Source organism: Delphinapterus leucas, chromosome 14, assembly GCF_059928025.1.
Source record: "Delphinapterus leucas isolate spDelLeu-1000000601 "Yukka" chromosome 14, BTC_Dleu_Yukka2, whole genome shotgun sequence".
Classification (NCBI taxonomy): Eukaryota; Metazoa; Chordata; class Mammalia; order Artiodactyla; family Monodontidae; genus Delphinapterus; species Delphinapterus leucas.
In genome coordinates this window covers 28,589,971-28,611,696 of record NC_143142.1, presented here as the reverse complement: position 1 = coordinate 28,611,696, position 21,726 = coordinate 28,589,971, and the positions used below count along the sequence as shown (strand labels likewise).

At 49.5% G+C, this 21,726-nt stretch overlaps 2 protein-coding genes across 2 annotated transcripts; both read left to right on the top strand.

Moving 5' to 3' along the window:
* Nucleotides 1–6,817: 6,817 nt before the first annotated feature.
* CHMP1B (charged multivesicular body protein 1B) lies at nt 6,818–9,461 on the top strand. Its single transcript, XM_022551144.2, has one exon. It carries the CDS (start codon nt 6,932–6,934, stop codon nt 7,529–7,531), a length of 600 nt encoding a protein of 199 aa, XP_022406852.1. The 5' UTR covers nt 6,818–6,931; the 3' UTR covers nt 7,532–9,461.
* Nucleotides 9,462–17,010: 7,549 nt separating this feature from the next.
* GNAL (G protein subunit alpha L) lies at nt 17,011–20,672 on the top strand. Its single transcript, XM_022551143.3, has 5 exons — nt 17,011–17,289; nt 17,548–17,668; nt 18,415–18,545; nt 19,782–19,849; nt 20,324–20,672. Exons 1-5 carry the CDS (start codon nt 17,217–17,219, stop codon nt 20,468–20,470), a joined length of 540 nt encoding a protein of 179 aa, XP_022406851.2. The 5' UTR covers nt 17,011–17,216; the 3' UTR covers nt 20,471–20,672.
* The last annotated feature ends 1,054 nt before the right edge of the window (nt 20,673–21,726 follow it).

Sequence of the window (21,726 nt, the reverse complement as noted above, 5' to 3'; positions counted from 1 at the left end):
ATTTTATTTTTGGCTGCGTTGGGTCATCGTTGCCGCGCGCAGGCTTTCTCTAGTTGCAGCGAGCAGGGGCTACTCTTCGTTGTGGTGTGCGGGCTTCTCATTGCGGTGGCTTCTCCTTACTGCGGAGCACGGGCTCTAGGTGTGTGGGCTTCAGTAGTTGTGGCACACAGGCTCAGTAGTTGTAGCTCGTGCATGGGCTTAGTTGCTCCACGGCATGTGGGATCTTCCCGGACCAGGGATCGAACCCATGCCCCTGCATTGGCAGGCTGATGGTTAACCACTGCACCACCAGGGAAGTCCCAATATATCCTCTTCTAAAACTGACAAGACTTACATCATTTTTCCAAGAAAGGATACATTTTATTATCCTCAATTGACCATGTTTAACGACATCTCAGATCCCTTCTAAAATAAGAAGTTTGGCGTGAAGTGAGCACAGATTGGAGGGCCCGTTTCTCACTGCGGTTCTTCCTCTGATACATGGTGTGCTGGTGTGACACAGTGGTGTATCTGGTCTCTGACGACAGGGCGGCCCTGGGCCTCCAGAAGACTGTCTGCATCGGGAAGCCCTCAGTTGACCCCCTGCTTCTCAGGCTGGCCTGCCCTCGGTCAGCTGCCTCTCCAGGACCTGGGAGGTGGTGGGACCTGCGTCCCGGGGCTGTGACAGGCACACGACACGGTGGACACCACCTGTGCTATTTCCTTGCTTTATTTCACGTGAAAGACATTGAAGAATTTGCAGCATTTCCCCCATTTGTGTAAGCTGAAATTCAGGGAGCTCTGAACTCTCTTTTAACCCCTAAACTGCTCTGAAAATACATTTTCTCTCTCCTGCAGTATGCTAGAGTTTACTGTTAAGTATTGTTTTCCAGATGTTAACCCTGGCTAGGATTTATTATATTTAGGACACAGTTAAACATGCCTCAAGGCAGCCTAGTGGTTCCTGGAATAGAAATATCTGCTAGAACCTAGCCTCACTGGGCAGATTTATCAGGGAAGCTCCGCCAGCACCTCTGTGCCCCAATTGTGGCGACCCTTCCAAAAAAAGAAATGCGGGGGAAATGCACCCCTCTGCTTTGTGGAACAGTATAAATGCATCACGTGTGTGGATTACTTACCTGTCCCCACCTCCCACCTCCGCCGTACATCCCGAGCCTCGAGCCAGGCAGTACTTGTGGGAACAGGTGTGAGCTGGAAGAGTCTGGCCCAAGTCCACCAAATAGTAGAATAAGAAAGCATAGCCAATATATTTTAGTTCAGATACCTTGTATCTGATGACTTAGTTCAAAACCATTTTAAAGCTGACACTGCTTTTAAAAATACCTACCTTTGGCCTCCTTCAGACCACAAGTGTTCACTGTCTCAGAGAAACTGAAGGCTATCATAGTAATTATAGCAATGTAGACGTGTTAACAAGTATCTGGCTTTTTTAACAGGATTTTCCACGTTTTAAATAGAAGTTTTAAGTTATTTCTAGTAGGGTTCATTGAGTTAAGTTATAGTGGAGTTCTCGTCCTGTTTTGCTTCCTAACTAAAGATATCAGCTTAAACTAACAAAACCTTTATATTTTGGCTCAAAAGCTTGATTGCAGCTCCTCCTTGAACAAAAGAAATTGCGAGCTTGGGCACTAATGGCCCGGGACTCCTTCTTTTATGTGGACAGTGTGGGTTAAACTAGACCTGGAGGGACTTTAAGTGGTTGTCAGAGTACATGGCTGTCAGCACTGTCCTTTGTTCTGTGGCCATGGGTATTTTAAATCACATGACCCACTTAAGCTTAATTTAACTGTGACAGGATGCTACTTAAAAGCTGTGTCCCGGGATGGGTCAGATACAGCACCAATTAAGGATGTGGGTGTATCAGCTGCACACACCGGAACCAGGAGCGGCAGTGAGGGGCCCAGGGCTGGGTCCCGACACTCAACCCCACCAAGCCCGAGGACGCTCTGCTTCTAATGTCTCCATTATCCCCAGAAGGAGCTGCCAGAGCAGGCCTAGACAGGGCTGTGATGTGTCGCAGATTTACTGTCCAGGGTGCACAGTAGCTGTTTTTAACGTACGGCTTGTAAGCTGAATGTTCAAGTTTAAGGGAAAAAAAACTTGTGTGAGAACCGTCAGCCTCCAGGTTCCTGGAGAGCGGTGCCCTCTGCAGCCCGGCTGGACCGGCGAGCAGTCCTGTCCACCTGCCCCAGACCTGTGGTCCTGAAATCCCTTCCGACCCAGAGCAGTGGCCACAAGATGACCTACTTCCCATCAGGCAGCCAGGCAGCTGTTAGGTACTGCAACATGTTTCTATGCAGGGAATAAGCTTTTCTTTAAAATAAAGAAAAAGTCGCAGAATAAAGATTCCCAGTGACGAATGGAAAGAGTGACGGGGAGAGGCGTGCAGGCACATGTCCCAGACCGTGAAATATTTCAGGTCTTTGTTTTCCGACCACAGTTCCTTACTCTCTGCTTATGTTCATCTGTCCCTTTGAGGCAGGAGGAGGAGATTTTCTCACCAAAGGAGGATATTTTCTTCCTACAGACTTTTGTATGTGGAGGAGTAACATAAAGATAGACACAGTCCGCCTTCTCCCTTTTGCTGAATCTTCTCTGCGCGTTCCACATGAGATCTGGCAACATCCATCACAAATTGCTGGGAGAAAAGCAATTTAAACAGTACATTTTTTTCTCTAAGTAAATCGTAAAACGAATCTCTACAGATTGTTTTAGGGATTTTTTTTAATGGGATTATGCCGTGTATACCATTTTGGTCTGTTCCTTTTGCTCCAGTTAAGTTTTTAGGATGTATTCATGCTTTGAGTACGGGTATAGCTATTTATTTTCATTGCTATGCAGTATTCGATTGTAAAAATCTGCTACAATTCATATCTCTGTTCTGTTCACAGTTACGTTGTTTCCAGGTTTAGGTCATGACGTCTTGTTTTGTAGCCGGGGCACACATGCAAGCGTTTCTCTGGGGTGGATCATTGCAAGCAGAACTGGTGCTCATGGGGGTGCACTTTTTAACTTTATTAGATAAAAAAGAGAGGTTATATCTACTGACACTCCCACCAGTAGTGTATGAGAGTCTTCACTGTTTCACATCTTGGCCAAAACACACTATTTTGAGACTTTGCCTGAATTATTTGAATTCAGGGATTTTTTTTTAAATTTAATAGTTTTGAGCAGCCTCCCCTGGTTCCAGGACCTGATGAAGACGTGACTGTTAGATCCTAGGTCCTCCCTTTCCAGTTTTACAATTGAGGAAACTGAGGCCCGTAGAAGTGAGCTGGTCTACGTCAGATCACACAAGGAATCACCCAGCTTTACCAGAAGGGACCAGCGCCCGGTGCCCTGACTCCCAGTCAGGGTCACACCCAGGCCTCCCCCTCTTGCTTTCACATTGCTTCTTTTGTTGGGAAAGTCCAAAACCGTCCTAAAATAAGACCAAACTGAAGAGAATCTGGAGTTATGTTTTAACAAAACTCAAGTGGGGAAATTAATATTTAGAGTCTTAAAAAAAAAAAGAAATTACTGCTATTGCTGTTTTCTGAATCAGATTGTTCTTTATTGCAAAGAGGATCGGGAAGGGGTGTGGAGGCTCCTTCTGTGAACGGCTGGGTGCAGTAGGGATTGCTTTCCTCTGCACCAAGGGAAATCCCGGAAGTCTTTAGAGCCTAGAGTGTTGAGGTTTCATTTTCAGCCTGTCGTCAGATCAGTAAGGTGTTCAGCATAGAGCAGGAGAATCCCTGTGTCCGTGTGATTAGACCATCAGGACAGGGGGACTCGGGCTGTGCTGCCACCGTGAGGACCACTGACCGGGCGTTTCCCAGCTGCACCTGTGCGGAGCATCGCGGCAGTCCACTCAGGGGCGACTTTTCTGTTTCCTTCTAACGCTTTCTTGTTTTCATTTTTCAACCTGGACATCATGTTAATATAATTTGAAGGACAATGGCTTTGCGATTTCCCAAGGTTTGAGGAGTCTCGGAGTCTCACATTATGGCTGTGTTCCTAAATGAATAGAGAGGAAAATTGTATATATAATAGGTGCAGTGGTGTATGTCATGCACTCCTGGAAATGGTCACCAAGGGGGTATGTGCCCAGTGCCGGGTCCTTCGCCTGCAGTCATATGTTCAGCAGAAACACATTGAGCTTCCGTGTGTCCCCGAGGGTGACTGGTACCTGGTGCCAAGCAGTGAACTTTCAGAAGCGGGTGGTTCCAGATGATCCCTAAGAATCTGACCTGAACAGCTGGGTGCATGGAATGCCCTTTAGCAGGAGGAGCAGGTTTAGGGGGAAGGACCGAGCAGTCAGTGGGAGGACTTGCCAACGGCCTTGCACCCCCAGCTCTCCAGGGTCAGCAGGTCGTTGGAACATTGGGCTCAGAAGGAAGCTGGCTCTAGGAAAGTGACCATGAGAGCTTCAGCCTGGGTCATACTGAGCACAGTGGGGTGGCTGAGGTGTCAGAGAAGAAAGCAGAGGGCCGGGCCTGGGAAGCAGGGCCCACGGCGAGGTCAGCCTCCCCTCGGCGTCCAGTCTGCCCAGGCCTCTGGAGTCCTCAGCTGGAGTCTGGAGTCCAGGCTGTCCAGCAGCCAGAGGAGACCTGCCTCGGTCAGCAAGCATAGCCTCAGGGGCTGTCAACTTCTCTGAGCAGCCTTCCTTAGCTCCTGTTAACCTTGCGGTCAATCCAGTCCTCAGCTGTCTCAAAACAACTCCTGCTGCATCAACCTCTTCCTTTAAGTGGAAATGATAGCTCCACTGGATCCCATGTTAACTTACTGCATCCCCCATTGTTTCTTACTTGTCCCACCGCAGCCCTGGAATCCCATTCCTCACGCTCAGCAGCTGTGGACCCAGCCAGTGGCTTAGCGTGCTGTGCTCCAGTTCCCTGGCCCGTAGGATGGAGGTGTTAACAGCGTCTACCTCCTAGGGTTTGTGAGGATGACATGGGTCAATTCATGCAAAGTGGCCGGAACAACCCAGCACATCAGGGCTTAATATGTTAGTTGTCATTATCCTCATAATCTGTCAAGGTTTCTCATGCTTATATTCCAAACCCTGTCACCTAATGGAACAGGCCATGGGTAATGGTCAAGGAATTGGCTTGCTGACTGCAAGGGACCCAAAAGAAAGGTGGGGGGGACAGTGGGTGAGCAGTGGAGGGGGTGGGGCCCTCTAAGCCCCACTTTAAACAGATTTCTTCCCTTTATTGGTCTTTTATATTCTGTTTCTAGGAATGTCTCACGTGAAGAAAGAGTTCTGCTTTAGGGAAAAAAAGTAATCTTGGCTAAGCTGCTGACGAGGGTAACGTCCTAGCCCCTCTCAGCCACAGTTCAACTCAGCAAAACCTTACTGGGTTCAGTGCCTGCTGTTTGCAGAGCGTGTGCTGGGTTCCCCGGGGGGAAAAAGGAATAAGACTGTTCTCTGCCTCCACGCAGTTCGTAATATAATAGGTACCCGGACCCCGTGCCAGGCAGTCTGACGTGTGCTGTGCGGGGTAAGGGGACGGCACGGAGCGGGGGTCCTGGAGAAGCAGCTTTGAGCGGGGGCAGGATCACAACAGGCAGAGATGCGACGGCTAGAAGCCCAGGCAGTGGGGACAGTGTCCGGAGGACCATCCCTCCTCATCCACACTGACCAAGTGACACAAATGGTGTTCAGCCTCCAAGCTCAGTCTGGCTTGACTGGGTGGGGAGGGAAAGAAAAGGGAGGGTGGGGACTGTGTTCGCTGTGTGCCTTTCTGCTCAGGTTTTGGAGCAAGAGAGTGATATAACCAGAGCTGCGTTTTAGGAAAATGCATGTGCAACAGCACCACTGGCAAACTATCACACGAGGCCCAAAGGGATGGTGAGACTTTGGATTAAAACTTTCTCAAACAGAATTACTCTCAGAGTTCATTTTCAGCCTAGCTCCTTAGGGCAGGTTGGGCCCTGCTATGTTGTTATTGCTGTACGGGAGGAATCTTCCTAAAAGAAAAAAGCCACAGCACAGTCTGCTGCCATCTGAAAGCCTGCACTTCTAAAGGGTATATTACATGGTGACAGTTTTGATCTATGCCAGTGGGTGTGGGTCCCAGTACTTCACCATTTAAAATGACAGTTTCGTGTCAAAATGAAATGTGAGTGAAGTTCCTTGGATATTTATAAAATATCAAACAGAATCATGTCAGCAAAAGATGGGTCTTTTATTACTAAACCACACAAGGATTTTTGTATGTTTGGAGTTGCTGGCAACTCATCTACAAGCAGACCTTCAGCCACAGCATAGACGAGGTGGTCCGCGAACCAGAAGGTATTTTCACCCGCTGCAGTAAAAGGATGTCACAGGCTGCAACCAGATTGTCCTCAAAGACCGAGGCGCAGGTCAGTGATACAACTTTCTCTGTTTCGTACTTTTAATTATTAACGGTCCACGTTCCCCTGAGAAAGTGGAATTTGCCAGAGCAGATGGAGAAGGCTGTGGTCTGCTAACCTCAGGACAGCTTCCTGGTTTCCAGCCGCTGGCCGGACACCTCAGGCCACCAAGTTTGGACAGTTTTTACGTGCAGCTCCAGACAATCCTGTCCGTGCCTACGAAAGTGCGTGGACACGCATTTCCGTTAATTTACTAATGCTTCAGTTCTTTAACAACTGGTGCGGAGGGCGGGGGGGGACTCGGTGCAGACGGCGAGCGCGGGGGTCAGGGGGGCCGCGATAAGCGCTGCAACATCTGGCCGCCTGGGCCCAGGTGCGCCTCGTCCAGGTCCGGGAGCCCCGCCCCCTACGCCGTGCGCCCCGCCTGCCCGCTCCCGGCGCCGAGCGATGACGTCACGGTCTGCGCCGCGTGCTGCAGAAACGGGAAGTGGGACCAAAACAAAGGAGCGGCGGCCGGGAGCGGTCTTTCTTTTCCTACCTCCTCCGGCTTCCACCTCGGCCCCGGCCGCCGACCCCCGGGAGCCGTCCGATCATGTCCAACATGGAGAAACACCTGTTCAACCTAAAGTTCGCGGCCAAAGAACTGGGCAGGAGTGCCAAAAAATGCGACAAGGAGGAAAAGGCCGAAAAGGCCAAGATTAAAAAGGCCATTCAGAAGGGCAACATGGAAGTTGCGAGGATTCATGCCGAGAACGCGATTCGCCAGAAGAACCAGGCGGTGAATTTCCTGAGGATGAGCGCGCGGGTGGACGCGGTGGCCGCCAGGGTCCAGACGGCCGTGACGATGGGCAAGGTGACCAAGTCGATGGCCGGTGTGGTTAAGTCGATGGACGCGACGTTGAAGACCATGAATCTCGAGAAGATCTCCGCCCTGATGGACAAGTTCGAGCACCAGTTCGAGACGCTGGACGTGCAGACGCAGCAGATGGAGGACACGATGAGCAGCACGACGACGCTGACCACTCCCCAGGGCCAGGTGGATATGCTGCTGCAGGAAATGGCAGACGAGGCCGGCCTCGACCTCAACATGGAGCTGCCGCAGGGCCAGACCGGCTCCGTGGGCACGAGCGTGGCCTCGGCCGAGCAGGACGAACTGTCCCAGAGGCTGGCCCGCCTGCGGGACCAAGTGTGACCGCGGAACCCGCTCTCAGGCGTCCCGGCCGCAGCCACCTTCGAAGACGGATACTCTACGCTAGAAACTCGGAACCGGCCGGAATGCTGAACTGCTCTTACTCAAGATGCTTCTACCTTTGGGTTTTACAGTGCTCTCCAGATACACGAAGACGTCCCAGGCCTTCTCCACTCTTAAATGGATTTGAAAGTTCTGTATAGCTTGTTATCATGTGTATTTTTATAGCTGCCTTTTAACAGATCTGGTTAATTTGGCGTATATGAATCTTTCTCAAAAATTTGGTCAAAACTCTAGTTCCCGTGTATTCAGTATTCTGCCCGAATTACCAGAATTGAAGGTTTTCTTTTTAATTTTGTGTAATCGATAATATCTAGAGTTGACGGGAGGTGATTACTTAGGTTGATTACAGCGCTATCAACACCTCATTAAGAGATTTATTTCATGGGCAGTGCTATTCTGTGTATCCTTTGTTTATTGTAATCAGATCCAGACTAAAGGTGACTATTCATCTGTTCTCGTAACTTACACTAAAATTACTTTACGATTTTCCTGCATAATGTTCAGTTACTCTCTACGTCCTATAAATTTTTCTTATGGTAGTTGTCTTTTTATAACTGGAAATGCCACGTAACTTCCATTTATCATAAGAGAAAAGTGTTCATTTATGGATTTACAAGGTTTAACGTTAGTATGACAGTTTTTTCCAAGTGAACTTCTCTCTCACGTTTCTAGTTATTTTCCTATTTAATTAGACTTCTTTTAAAGTATGGCAATTAGCATGACAGTCACATTACTCTGACGTTGCCAAAGAACCGTTGATTGGTTTGAGAAAGCCCTGGGACTGTGTGTGTGTAGGTTTTGTTTTGATTTTAATCAAAAATAGAAATAAAATTAGAACTGCATTTTAGGTTCTAATTATTTGCATTTATTATCTTGTCTTAAAAGCAACAGCTCTTTTAAAACCTCGAAAATACAAGTTGGAGTGTTTGGCTTAGCCATGCAAATCCCTTACACATACATGCAGCCACCTGGAAGTCTGGGAAGGACAGATGCAGGGTCAGACAGTAGGCTCGACCCTCTCAGGCCAGAGCCCGGATGTGCTGCCTTCCATCTTTCTGGAATGGTGGTGTGTAAAGTAAAAGTGAAAAAGCAGAGCCTGTAGCTACCACTTTCTCAGAGCCACAAAACATGGAGAACAGCAACTTGCTTTTGCCTTGGCGAGCATATTAATCTACGTTAAACACTTAAGGATATTTTAAATTCCCTCTTCCCTTCACTGGAGAGAATTCTAGTATTTCAGAAAATAATTAAACGGACTCTTCCAAGCCCTTTGAAAGATTGAGAACCAAGTATTCACTGTTACAACATGTCCTACTGTATGAATGTGTGTGTATTAAGGGGGGAAAAAAAATGAAGAGTTGTGTGCAGATGAGGACTGACCCTCGTATATAAGTGTCATTATGTCTGACTGGATGTTGTTCCAAAGTCTTCTGTAAGGGACATCTGCCAGTCGTCTGCCCCAAGTCCTCTTTCTAGAACTTGTCCCTTTTGGTGTCACCTCTCATCCACAAGGTTGCCCAGAGGCAGCTGTTGGTGAGCACAGCATGAGTCCTAACCCCTCTTTAGACTGAAAACATCATTACAACTTAAATAATAGCTTGGTGTTGACCCTTTGGGAAATTGAGGACCCTTTTATAGTGCAGATAATTCCCAACAATACTAATATATTTTGTGAGATTAAACAATGCTTATATATGCCTGAACTTTCTTAAAATATGTTCATTTCAAACTATATGAATGTACATTTTTATGAAACATAAATATTTTCAAAAGCATACCAGGCCCATGAATTATTTCCTTAGTTTTGCAGTTGATGAAATGCTGGAATATGAACCACAGAAGTTTGTCAAATAAATCATTTTAAACTGCATGTTATTGCATACTTACTGTACATCCTGTTTACAAAGCTATTTAAGGAAAAAGAATTCAGAGGTTGATTTGGTTCAGAAAGCATAGTATTTTTCCAGACTCACCTTTAGCACCTGAATTTCTGTTTGCATGCATATTTCTAGAAGCCCAAGTTGTTATTTCTTTACTGTAATAGTTTCTTCGTGGCAACAAGGTTCTTCCTCATACTGAAACTTGCCTAGGCTAAAGAGAGAATTTCCAAAAGGATCCAACTCAAACATACCAGGGAAATGGTTCATCTTCCATGCAACTACTAGTATAATTTTTGCTCTTATTTCTCCTTTGTATTTTTCTGCCTTCAAATTCACAGTTTCCAAATGGATTTAGAATAAAATTTTAAGTTTACTTTAGGAACTATTCAGTTTATTTCAGTTCAGATGATAACTGCACTATTGGAGACCTTTCTTACTACAGATGCTTCTTCCTGAAGGAGCCTTAATGTGTGTGTGCCTTTCAGATGAGGGTGCCGTGTGCCCACCCTGCTGTCTTCGATTTGGAAAGGTGCCGCCTAAAGTAAGCACCCATCTGACAACCTTATTCACTGAACGTGATCTCAGGGTCAGCCAGACAACCTCACCTCATTGAGCAGAAGTGAGGCACCTCATGTTCTAGATTCCTCCTCTGCAACAGGCATGACACCCTCTTGGAAGCGTTTCCATAGCCAAAATCCAAAGCTCAGGACCTCGGGTGCTGTTGGCAAAAAGCTGTGAGCCTGTGGTCACTGAACAAACTGATGAGCAGGGCCCCATCTCTTTTTTTTCTTTTAATCAACTGGTTGGAATGAGACAGTGCCTGCCTGGTGTACCGGGGTTTGTTTTCCTACAACCAGATAGTAGGTTCCGTGTGGGGCAGGACCAGTGCATCTCAGTCATGGTTCCTGGGCATCAGGTGGTATACCCAGCTCAGTAGGTGTGAATGCAGATCTCCCTTGGGTGCTGTCACTCGTGACCACGCCCAGAGCTCCCCGGTGACAGCATCACAGTGGGTGCAGGGGCCCTCAGCAGAGCCCAGATGTACCCTCAGGACCACCCTGTCCTCTTCCTTCATCGTGTTTCTCCAAATTGAGGTATTTGCTCCTGCCCTTTAGGGTTTGTACATCCTCCATCCCTCCTGAACGGTCAGGGCAAACAATTCAGCAGTGTTTGTTGAGAACAACTGAATACAGTAGAAGATTTGGACTGAGGTGTGTCAGATGCTGGCTGTCTGGGGCTTCTTTCTAGAAATAAAGACATGCTTCTGCCTTAAACGGTCCTCAGTGGAGTTAGGTAGATAAGGCACGAGGAAAATACACAAGTGTACACAGGTGTGATAGAGTCATCAAGATGAGTAATGTCAGTGCTCTTTGCGCACCGTTTTATACCTCAGCTTATACAAGGGGGGAAATCACGATGTAAGGTGTGTTCCGAGCTAATCAAATCATGAAACAAACTACATGGAGGATGGGATTATAGTGTCCTGAAACTGGTTTCTTTTTTCTTTTCTTCCTTTTTTTTTTGAAGTAGCACTGGGTTATGACACATAAGTTTCATGTTTACAACATTCTACTTCTGTACACACTACAGCAAGCTTGCCACCAAAAATTTCGTTTCCAGCCATCACCTCACAGTTGATCCCCTTCACCCATTTCCCCCTCCCCCTGCCTCTCCCCCTCTGGTAACCACTACTCTGTTCTCTGTATCTGTGTGTTTGTTTTTATTTGGTTTGGCTTGTTCATTTATTTTGGGGTTTTGTTTGTTTTTTTATAGTCCACGCATGAGTGAAATCATACTGTATTTTCTTTCACCATCTGCCTTACTTCACTTAGCATAATACCCTCAGGGTCCATCTGTGTTGTCACAAATGGCAAGATTTCCTTCTTTGTGTGGTTGAGTAATATTCCTTTGTGTGTGTGTGTGTATGTGTGTGTGTATGTGTGTGTATATATATAATCTTCTTTATCCATTCACCTGTCGATGGACACTTAAGGTTGTTTCCATATCTCAGCTATTGTAAGTAATACTGCTATGAACGTTGGGGTGCACATATTTTCTGGAATTAGTGTTTTTATTTTCTTTGGATAAATACCCAGGAGTGGAATTGCGGGTCCATAAGTAGTTGTTCTGTTTTTAATTTTTTGAGGAGTATCCATACTGTTTTCCACAGTGGCTGCACCAATTTACACTCCCATCAACAGTGTACAAGGGCTCCCTTTTCTCCACATCCTCACCAACACTTGTTATTTCTTGCCGTTGATGACAGCCATCCTAACAGGTGTGAGGTGATATCTCATTGTGGTTTTTGTTTGCATTTCTCTGATGGTTAGCAGTGGTGAGCATCTTTTCATGTGCCTGTTGGCCACCTGTATGTCTTCTTTGGAAAAATGTCTCTTCAGCACTTCTGCCCATTTTTAAATCATGTTGTTTTTTTTTGTTATTGAGTCATGTGAGTTCTTTATATAGTGTGGATATTAACCCCTTATCAGATATATGATTTACAATTACCTTCTCCCATTTGGTAGGTTGTCTTCTTGTTTTGTTGCTGGTTTCCTTTGCTGTGCAGAATCTTTTTAGCTTGATGCAGTCCCATTTGTTTATTTTTGCTTTTGTTTCCCTTGCCCGAGGAGACATATCTAGAAAGATACTGCTAGGACCAATGTCAAGGAGCATACTGCCTATGTTTTCTTCTAGGAATTCTGTGGTTTCAGGTCTTGCGTTCAAGTCTTTAATCCATTTTGAGTTTGATTTTTATGTAGGGTGTGAGGTAATGGTCCAGTGTGATTATTTTCCATGTAGCTGTCCAGCTTCCCCAACACCAGTTATGGAAGAGACCATCCTTTCTCCACTGTATGTTCTTTGCTCCTTTGTCATAAATCAGTTGTCCGTATGTGTGTGGGTTTGTTTCTGGGCTCTCAGTTCTGTTCCATAGAATTGGCTTCTTAGAAGAGGTTGCGTTCAATCTGAGGCTTCAAAGAAAAAAAAGTGGGGATTACACAAAGGTCTGAAAAGCGAAAACTACGTGGGGATTTGACTGGAGTGGAGGGTTTGACATCAAGAAGAACAAGGAAGAGATGGGACGCATTGCAAAGGGCTCGGAGGCCAGATTCAGGGTTGACTTCACTGAGGGCGGGAACAGGATGTGAGTCATCGGGTGTGCCATTCAGGTGACGGGGGAGGACAGGCCAGGGCAGGGGAGGAAAAGGCATGATGCTTCTCAGACATCCAAGGGCACGTGGGTCACTCATCCAACCCGGCTCTGGCTCAGCCGCAATCCCGATGCCCGGGCTCTGGTCCGAGGACCACCTCTGACGTGGCCTGGATCTCAGCCCTGCTGCACATTAGATCGGGCTGATGCTCTGTCACTACTGCTAACGTTTTCCTCCAGTATTTTTTACATCAAATTTTTTACATCATCATGAAGTGAATTTTAGTAAGACACTGGGAAAAGGGTTTTACTTGTGTCGATTTAAAAAAATGCACATCAGAGTTGCGAGTTGTTTTATTTGGGGCAAAAATGAGGACTACAGCCCGGGAGACAGCCTCCCAGATAGCTCTGAGAAACTGCTCCAAAGAGGCAGTGGGGGAAGGTCAGTATATATGTGATTTTGGTGAAGGGGGAATACATGCAACTGAGCACATACTATTTTGCAGAAGGTTTCTGCTAGTCACGAGGAGCAGTCGTCACCATGAAGGATTTTAGTGCTTTTCTAGATATGAACAGATACAAGAATTGGGCTCATAAAATCGGCTTCTGAAAACATCCAACTCTCTGAAGACCTGTTCTGCCAGTTTTTCCCGGAGCACAGAGTGCCTCATTTTTGCTGTCCACCTGAACTCCTTTCAGGGGGTGTTGAAAGCCAGCAGCTGCAGCAGCACAAGAGTTAATCCTTGTAGAGGTCGATGGCAAGTGCCAATGGAAAATGCCAATCTGTAGTTGACACTTGGCTTGACACAGCTCCGACTTGCTGCATTTTTCATAAAAGAAATAAATCATTTTAAGTACATTTTAATTAAACGTCGTTGGTGCTTCTCCTGAGATCCAGTTGTTCAAAGGCATTTAACAGGATAGCTTCATCTTTTCACCATCCCCCCCCCTCAACCCCCACCCCCGGCCCACAAGAACCCGAGTTACTGGGGTGGCAGACAGATGAGAAGTGAAGAGTGAATTGCTGTTTCGTGCCAATGTCGAGCAGAGGGGGATCCCAGTGGCCAAAATAAAAACACCTCTGCGAACGCAAATATCCTCAGCTGTAGCAGGAAACAGTGAAGAGAGATCAAAGTCAATTGCCTTTTAACTGCTTTTCTTAAAGTGACCATAAGGGTGGGGGGTGGGGGTGACACTTCTTTTTAATATTTATTTATTTACTTATTTATTTGGCTGCACCGGGTCTTACTTGCGGCATGTGGGCTCTAGTTCCCCAACCAGGGATCGAACCCAAGCCCCTGCATTGGGAGCACAGAGTCTTAACCACTGGACCACCGGGGAAGTCCGGGACGTGACTTTCTATAATTGTATTTTGTTATTGTCCTGCGACTCTTTATCTAGTGGGAGTGAATGGTCTACAAGTGGAATTCTTAGATCTTGTTAATTTTATGGCAAAGCAGGCAGTGGTATATTTAGGGACAAAACCTTTTAAATTTTAGTCATACAAAATTCTGTGCATGATTTGGAAGATCCTTTTAAAACTCCTCTCTCTATATATTAAGAGCCCCAGTTTGAAGAAGTCCTACTACAACGTGTGGGAGATACACCAGTTGAACCAAAGATTAAGTCAAAAGTCTGGCAGAAGTCAACTGCTAGCCTTTACTCCTTAGAGAGGCTCTCAAATGTCCAGGGAAACATTCACATCCGGGGAATTTTCACATTTTACTTCCATTGCACAAACTTGAAATCCATGAATTCAGAGGACTATTCACCATCAGTAACAATTCAGAAGATGCTCTGGGAAATGTTCACTGATGCCGGTCAGGTCTCAGGTGGTTAAGTACCAGAGCTGGAAGGAACCCTGGACACTCACCCCGGGCTCAGGGGTGGGGACAGATGGTATATCTTTCCTTAGTCGCGGTCAGGAAGTGGTCAGGAAGGTACTCCCACGTGTCCTCGGGAAGGCGGTCTCTGATCTTTCAACAACTTCTGATGTCTTTTTTGTTAACCACACGTCATTGTTTCTACTTAACCCGTTATTACCATCTGAACAGATTCACCCACCCCCTCCACCCTGTCTGCATCGTGTTTGAAATCGGGCGCCTCCTACCCTCTAACCAGGGCTGAAGGCTTCATATTTGGTTTGATTTTCAGTTCCTTCCAGCCCTTTCGATCGGAGATGATCAGTATCTGTATCACCTTCTCATTTTAGATGTCCCTGCCGAGAGGACAGACCACTTCTGCTTCAAATTATTACATCCGTACACAGGGAAGGGGGGTGGCTCATCTCCCCACCGAAGCCCCCAGGTTTCTGGGCTATAGTCTAGAGTCCCTCCCCACCTCGGCAGACACCCCTCCCTCTTCATCACAGACTCAAGTCTTCTTGCCCCTTTCCTGTCCTGCTAGACGGTCGGGGTGGACTTTGAGGTGCCCTCCACTCCACCAAATGCAAGGCCGGCAAGGACTGGGCCAGAGTGCACTGTGGTTTTCAAACCAGACTCAGCTCTCAGGGGTCCCCTCCTGTGGCTCCTCCGGGGTCTTCTGCACTCCCACCTCCTCCTGTGAGCAGCTCAAGGGCCTGCAGTGCTGGCTGGGGAGGGGGGCTGTGTGGAGGTGGGGAGGTGCTCCCCACTCTGTGCAGAAGCTCACGGGCACACAGGCTGGGAGAAAGGCCCACCATGACTTCACTCCAGATACGGAACAGTGGACCCCGAGCTGTCCAGGCAGGGACTCCGGCCGAGTCCCCCTGATCCAGGTCACAGCCACTCTCCCCAGGGCCTGAGCCCCACCTCAGCCACAGGGACCCCCCACCAGGAGAGCCCCGCCCACTCATCACACACTCTGCTACCCCCACCCCTCGAGAAGTGGTCCTTTGCTCACTGGTTAACCAGCGCTGTGTCTTCCTGTGTCGGCTGCAGGCTGGGCCTCACGGCCCCCTGCTCACTTCATCCCACAAATATGCAGGGTCTGGGCTGCCCCACAGGCGCTGGGGAAACCCGGCCAACAAGCCAGATCTGCCCTGTGGGTCCCACATTTGGAGGGAGAGACAGACGATAAACAGAAAGACAAATACATGTCAAACCTGTCAAGGGAGGGCAGAGGCCTGGACCCCCGCTCCCCCACCGCGACGGATCAGGACCCTCAGGACTCTGACCTGCTGGGGAGACATGTGTCCAGGAAGAACGCGGGAAGCTGCTGGCCCGTGGCTGCCCCGTCCCCCTGGGCTCGTGCAGGCCCTGCACACCTGCCCCCCAGCCCAGAGGCATCCCCAGAGCGGTCCCAAGCACGTCTGGCTTTCTTTTCAGCTTCCTGGAGAGAATTGACAGCGTCAGCCTGGTGGACTACACGCCCACAGACCAGGTAGGTGGGGTTGGGCCACGACCACCACCCGAACCGGGGGACACTGTACCCTCGGGGCCCAGCCGTGCTCCTCCGGGAGGCTCCCTGCGCACCCCCGCCCCTCCGCGAGGTCTGAGCTCCTGGTCGTCCCCTGGAGTCCATCCCTCTACGAGACCGACCCTGGGAGCTCAGTTACCCTGGCCTTGAGCCTGCCCCTCGAGTCTGTCCTCACACTTCTCATCGGGCTCACAGGGGCCACCGCCCTCCACTTCCAGAGCCACTGCGGTGGCCAGTTTACATCCTAATGGATCTGGTGACCAGGAAAGAAACCCTGACACCTGGCAGGCCAGCAGAGGTGTCAGCCTTGTGAAACTGTACGGCTTTCTCATCATCTTTTACCTTAGAGACTAGAACTGTGAGAGGAGAGTGAGTGAGTCTGATCCGGAGCGGCAGCTGGCGGGACGGGTGCCTCTCCCCAGACACTGGCGGGCTGTTGGGGACATGGTGTCAGTAGGGAACACTCAGGAGTGATTACAAGAAGCTTCTAAAGGAAATAAAAGCAGAGCCATCAAGTCTCCAAGACCAAACCAGTACATTAACTGTGACTTTCTCCGGGGAGCGAGACCAAGAGCATTTGTCTCTTGGTCTCAAGTCCTGTTTCTTTTCCGATGGAGGGAATTGCTGTTTGGGACACTCGCAGCCTGTGGCTGCCCCGGGCTGTCCTCCTGAGGACAGGGGTCACTTGTTTGCTTCTCTCTGCCCCCAGGACCTCCTCAGGTGCAGAGTTCTGACCTCAGGGATTTTCGAGACACGATTCCAAGTGGACAAGGTCAACTTCCAGTAAGCGTGTGGGCAGGACCCTCCCGCGGGGCCCCCAGGCCTGGGGTCGGGGAAGCGGCCTGGATACCGGGCGATCCCGGGCCTGCAGTGCTGCAAACCCGTGTGCGCGCCCGCAAGCCCAGGTGTCAGTGCAGGGAAGGGAGGCACTCGAGCCCGGTGGCCTCAGGCAGGTGCAGAGGAGGAGGACGCAGGCAAGGGGCTGCCCAGGGGGAAGGAGAGCCAAGCAGCCACTGATCACAGGGCTAAGGGCCGGGATCAGAGAAATACCGGGGTGTGGACACCCATCTGGGCCAGACTGGGGAGGCCCCGCTGGGCCCGTCTGCAAGGTCACCCTGGGGAGCAGAGCCACGGGCCAGGGGGAGGGAGAGAGCAAAGGACGGATGTCCTCCCGCCCCTGGCTAACGGCACCCCCCAACCCATGTTCTCCCCCAGCATGTTTGACGTCGGAGGCCAGAGGGACGAGAGAAGAAAATGGATCCAGTGCTTCAACGGTGATTTCTCCCTCTCTCAAGAAAATGGGGACAAACCCACACTCCCTCCTGCTGCTGTGTTTCAGTAGCTTTCAATCCGCTCACCTATCAAGTGTCTTAGTTCCATGAATACGGAAGTTAAGCATCCTGGGGTCACACTGTCTCTGCTAGTTTGGGGGCCCCGGGTCAATTCTGCGATCACAAGGGAGCTCTCCCCGGACACGGGTGGCTGTAACTGCTCTAAATAACCAAGGTGCCTCCCCCACTCCTCCCACCCAGACGTCACCGCCATCATCTACGTGGCCGCCTGCAGCAGCTACAACATGGTGATCCGGGAAGATAACAACACCAACCGCCTGCGGGAGTCCCTGGACCTTTTCGAGAGCATCTGGAACAACAGGTGACAAGACAGTAAACTCGGCCTCCCGCTGCGTTTAAAAATAATGCCTCTCGGCTTGCTTTCATCTTTGTTCTCTGATGCAGTCCTTCCTTGTGATAAATCTTCTAAAACCGTAAGAAGCTTCTTTCAGTCCATTTAATGTAGAGACTTACTTAAGATGGGGGTGTGAAGCTGATGGGACTTTGTCAGGAAAATCCAGCCTCTGTTTTGGAAGGTTATATACGGTTCAAAATTGGTTTCGTTTGGTTTTTAAAATGCAAAAAGCGCCCATTTAAAACATCGCTCATGACTCGATGACCCCTGAGCCCCTCCCTCGACTTGTCAGCGAGGTGACAGGTCCCCACCCAGACCCTCAACACCCAGCTCCTCGCCCAAGAGCCGCAGATGCCCTGCGTGACCATCTATTCTGTTTCTGTTGTTGTGAGAGCTTTAACTTCTCCCGCTTTTCTGACCCTTTACTAGTAAATTACACCACACAAATCCCAGCGTATTTATTCCTGACGTGAACCTTGGCTTTGGCGCCAGTACAGCCCTGTGGAGCTGAATCCTTCTCCTGAGGGTTTATCCTCATGAGAGAGTCTTGTGTGCAGATGGAGTGGGGGCTGAGGTTCCGGGGCATCAAATAATCCCAAGCCCGGCGCCTCGTCCGGAGGGCAGCACGTTGTCCTCTCCATGGATAATGCCTGCGACTGAGGTGCCTGCTCAGGCAGTGGGCCCACACCTGTGTGTTTCCTGCTCCTTTCCAGGTGGTTACGGACCATTTCCATCATCTTGTTCTTGAACAAACAGGATATGCTGGCAGAAAAAGTGTTGGCAGGGAAATCAAAGATTGAAGACTATTTCCCAGAGTACGCAAATTATACTGTTCCTGAAGACGGTAAGATTCCAAAATAAGTATCTTGCGATTAAGGGAAAGAATTGTTCTTTCCATAGCCCTGTAACTGTAATTCCTACGGTTCTGACGAATCTAGGAAACTCAGTTAATTTAGATCAATCTTCTTGACTCCTGCCCCACCCTTAGCTTCTAGAGTATTAAAATGTCCTTAGGGTCCCATCTGTAAAATTTTCAGAGTTCAGCTTGGTCCACGCTGAGCAGAAGGAGGAAGGGCAGCTTGACGTGCATGCGGGGTTTGCAGGGAAGCTCTGCCTCCCGGGGCCCCGTGTCGGTCGGTCCGCCTGGACCTGCCTGCTGACCCCGCACAGTGACTGACCGGGAAGTCGCTGTCTGAGTCACTCCGGCCAGGCCCGCAGGGATGGGGCAGCAGTGACCTCTGTCCCGAGCCGCCCGCTGCCGACCACCGTGTTGAGGCCTCTGTCCCCAGCGATGACTTTGGCCACAGCATGGTGACTTCATCGGGTGACCAGCCGTCCCGGGAGGCTGTGAGGCTCCTGGGACACGGGAATTTCAGTGCTGAAGCCGGGAAGGTCCCGTCTGGCAAACCTGGAGGAGTCGGGACACATTTCCAGTGGCTGCTCTTGGGTTTTGAGTTTCCTGGGCCACCAGAGTCTCCAAGGAGGGATTTGCTTATGGCAAAATAACCCCACTCCTCAAGGTTTTATCCCAAACTGGATAAAGCAGGATGAAGGGGGCTCTCCCAGAAACTTCAGTTAGAAGTTAAGAAACCTAATCGCGGTCTTTGCACCAACCTCAGCCAGCCTGGCAGGGTGCTTCCTGGGCCCGGGTAGTAGCCGCCTTCTGGGAGCACCCCAGCCCCCATGCCACCCACCCCGCAGCAGCCGGGCCTGCTCTGACCTTTCCTGGGAACCAGCCCCTTGCTCCCCTTACCCTGTCTGGTCAGCATTTTTCCTGGGAAAAGTCTCAGGATGAGCTGGCAGCCCTCCCTGCAGGACGGTTCACCAGGTGCAGGCGACTGGGGGCTGGCTCACCAGTCAGTGAGACGCTTCATCTGACTTGAGTAGAAGCTGTTCACCCGGCACCAAACATAAACCACTGTTGAAGTCAAAGTGACCTGGGAGGAGGAGAGAGACGAAGGTCACGTTTCAGTCTTTGGCTGCATGGCCCGTGTGCTTCCGTGCTCTGTGTGCACAGGCTCCATCCAGCTGTATCTGTGTGTCATGTCACTTAAATAAAATTCCCTTTGATTTTCTACAGCGACACCAGATGCAGGAGAAGACCCCAAAGTCACAAGAGCTAAGTTCTTCATCCGGGATCTGTTCTTGGTGAGCATTTTCCTTGCCCTTTGCTGTCCTGCCACCTTAGGGTGACCCTGCTCTTTGCACTTAGTCTCTCACGAGCTTATTTAATCTCCCCCAAACAATGAGGGATGGGAAGGTGTCGTTCCCTCCTCTCATAGCTGAGCACACGGAGGCTCAGAGAGGTCGGACTTCCGACCTCAGGTCACACAACTTCCCAGCAGGAACGGGCAGGGTACAGGCCCCGGGGCAGCACTGAGATGACCGACCCCGCTTGCGTGTTGCCTTTCAGTGGGATGCGGGGTGTGGCCTCTCCTCAGCTGAAGGGTCACATGGAAACGGACCTGCTCAGGTTCAGACGTTCCCTTTTTGAAAAAACTCTGTATTTTGAGATGATTTCAAACTTACATAAAAAGTGAGAAATGGGGGGCTCAGCCCTGACACAGACGCCCCCACCCCCGGCCCTCGGTCCCCCGGAGCTGACGGGCTGCATCTCCGCAGCGCATCAGCACGGCCACGGGCGACGGCAAGCACTACTGCTACCCGCACTTCACGTGTGCCGTGGACACAGAGAACATCCGCCGCGTCTTCAACGACTGCAGGGACATCATCCAGCGGATGCACCTCAAGCAGTACGAGCTCCTGTGAGCCCCCCAACCCCGCCCCGCGTCCCAGGGCCACCCGGCACAGAGCAGCGAGTCCCCGTCCATCGTGCGGGCTCTCGTGACCTCCGGGCCCCCGGCCACCTCTGCCCCCACCACCCCGCCCCGGTCTGTGTGGGGGTGAGGGGGCCCCGACTCGTGGAGAACTTGGCAGATGGGGAGACGCACTGGCCCAAGCGTGATGGGGCGTCGCCCTTCTGACCCCATGGGCCCACGACTCAGAGGAGCCCCCAAGCCGCAGTGGGAACAGACCCCCCCTTCAGTCCTGTCTCCAGGGGCGGCTGGCCTCAGCCTCTGTGTCAGAGCCCCTCTGACCATCCACACATCAGCAGAAACCCCCCCCTCGCTCTGGCCACATGTGTCCCATCCACGATGGTCCCCAGACTCACGCTGCTCAGGCAACGGCCTCCTTTCATAGGTTCTTTTTGTTGTTTTACTGCTGGTTTATTACACTGTACAGACCACGAAATGTAATATTATTTTGTATAACTACTCAAGGAAAATCCCTGTAGATCTCCGTGCCTTGACTATGGCTGTCCCTGTAAAAGAAACGTGTTTCTGTTGTGCTGAACAGCTGTCATCATACTGCCGCTTGCTCTGAGAAAGGGAGTGAATGGTGTATAGAGAGCTTAGGGTATTTTATCAGGTTGGTACTTTTTAACAATACTCCTTGATAAATATATATATAAAAATTTCTATAAATATAAATGATACACGTTAATCATCCACATTTCACAAAATGCCACACCCACATCACAAGCTTCTTTCGGGGAACCAAGGATGTCTTTTTCTCTCCAGAAAACATGTTTCTCAATTATCTGGCAATTTAAAGACTTTTCCAAGGTCACCCATTCCCTTAGTCAAAGTTTTTGAACCACTTACTTGACCACAGGTCTCATCGTAAACAAAGAGTGAGAAAAAGACAAGGGTTCCAGGCTTGTGCCTGGCCTTGGAGAATCAAAGGATAGAATGTGATTTGCCTTTTGAAGAAGAAACATTACAAAGCCTTTATCTGAAATACAAAGTCAAAATACATGGCTGTTTCTCAACCTTGAAAGACTTGCAAATGCAGCCTCATGAGTTACATCCAGCTCAAGACCTAGAAAGCCATTCTCATCTATCCATGGCCTTGAGGGCGGTTTTCTCAGGTCAAAGACAATCTTTTAAATTGTCCAAGCTTATATTTCAACGACACAAATGCAGAGATGGGGCAGCTTAGCCTGCGTTACTGCATTAACTTCC

Bases quoted from the DNA above. Each gene is read 5' to 3' on its own strand.
- CHMP1B (XM_022551144.2), top strand. From the start codon at position 6,932: ATGTCCAACATGGAGAAACACCTGTTCAACCTAAAGTTCGCGGCCAAA.
- GNAL (XM_022551143.3), top strand. From the start codon at position 17,217: ATGTTCTCCCCCAGCATGTTTGACGTCGGAGGCCAGAGGGACGAGAGA. The intron at 17,669-18,414 runs GTGACAAGACAG...GCTCCTTTCCAG, and splicing joins GAGAGCATCTGGAACAACAG to GTGGTTACGGACCATTTCCA. The intron at 19,850-20,323 runs GTGAGCATTTTC...GCATCTCCGCAG, and splicing joins TCATCCGGGATCTGTTCTTG to CGCATCAGCACGGCCACGGG.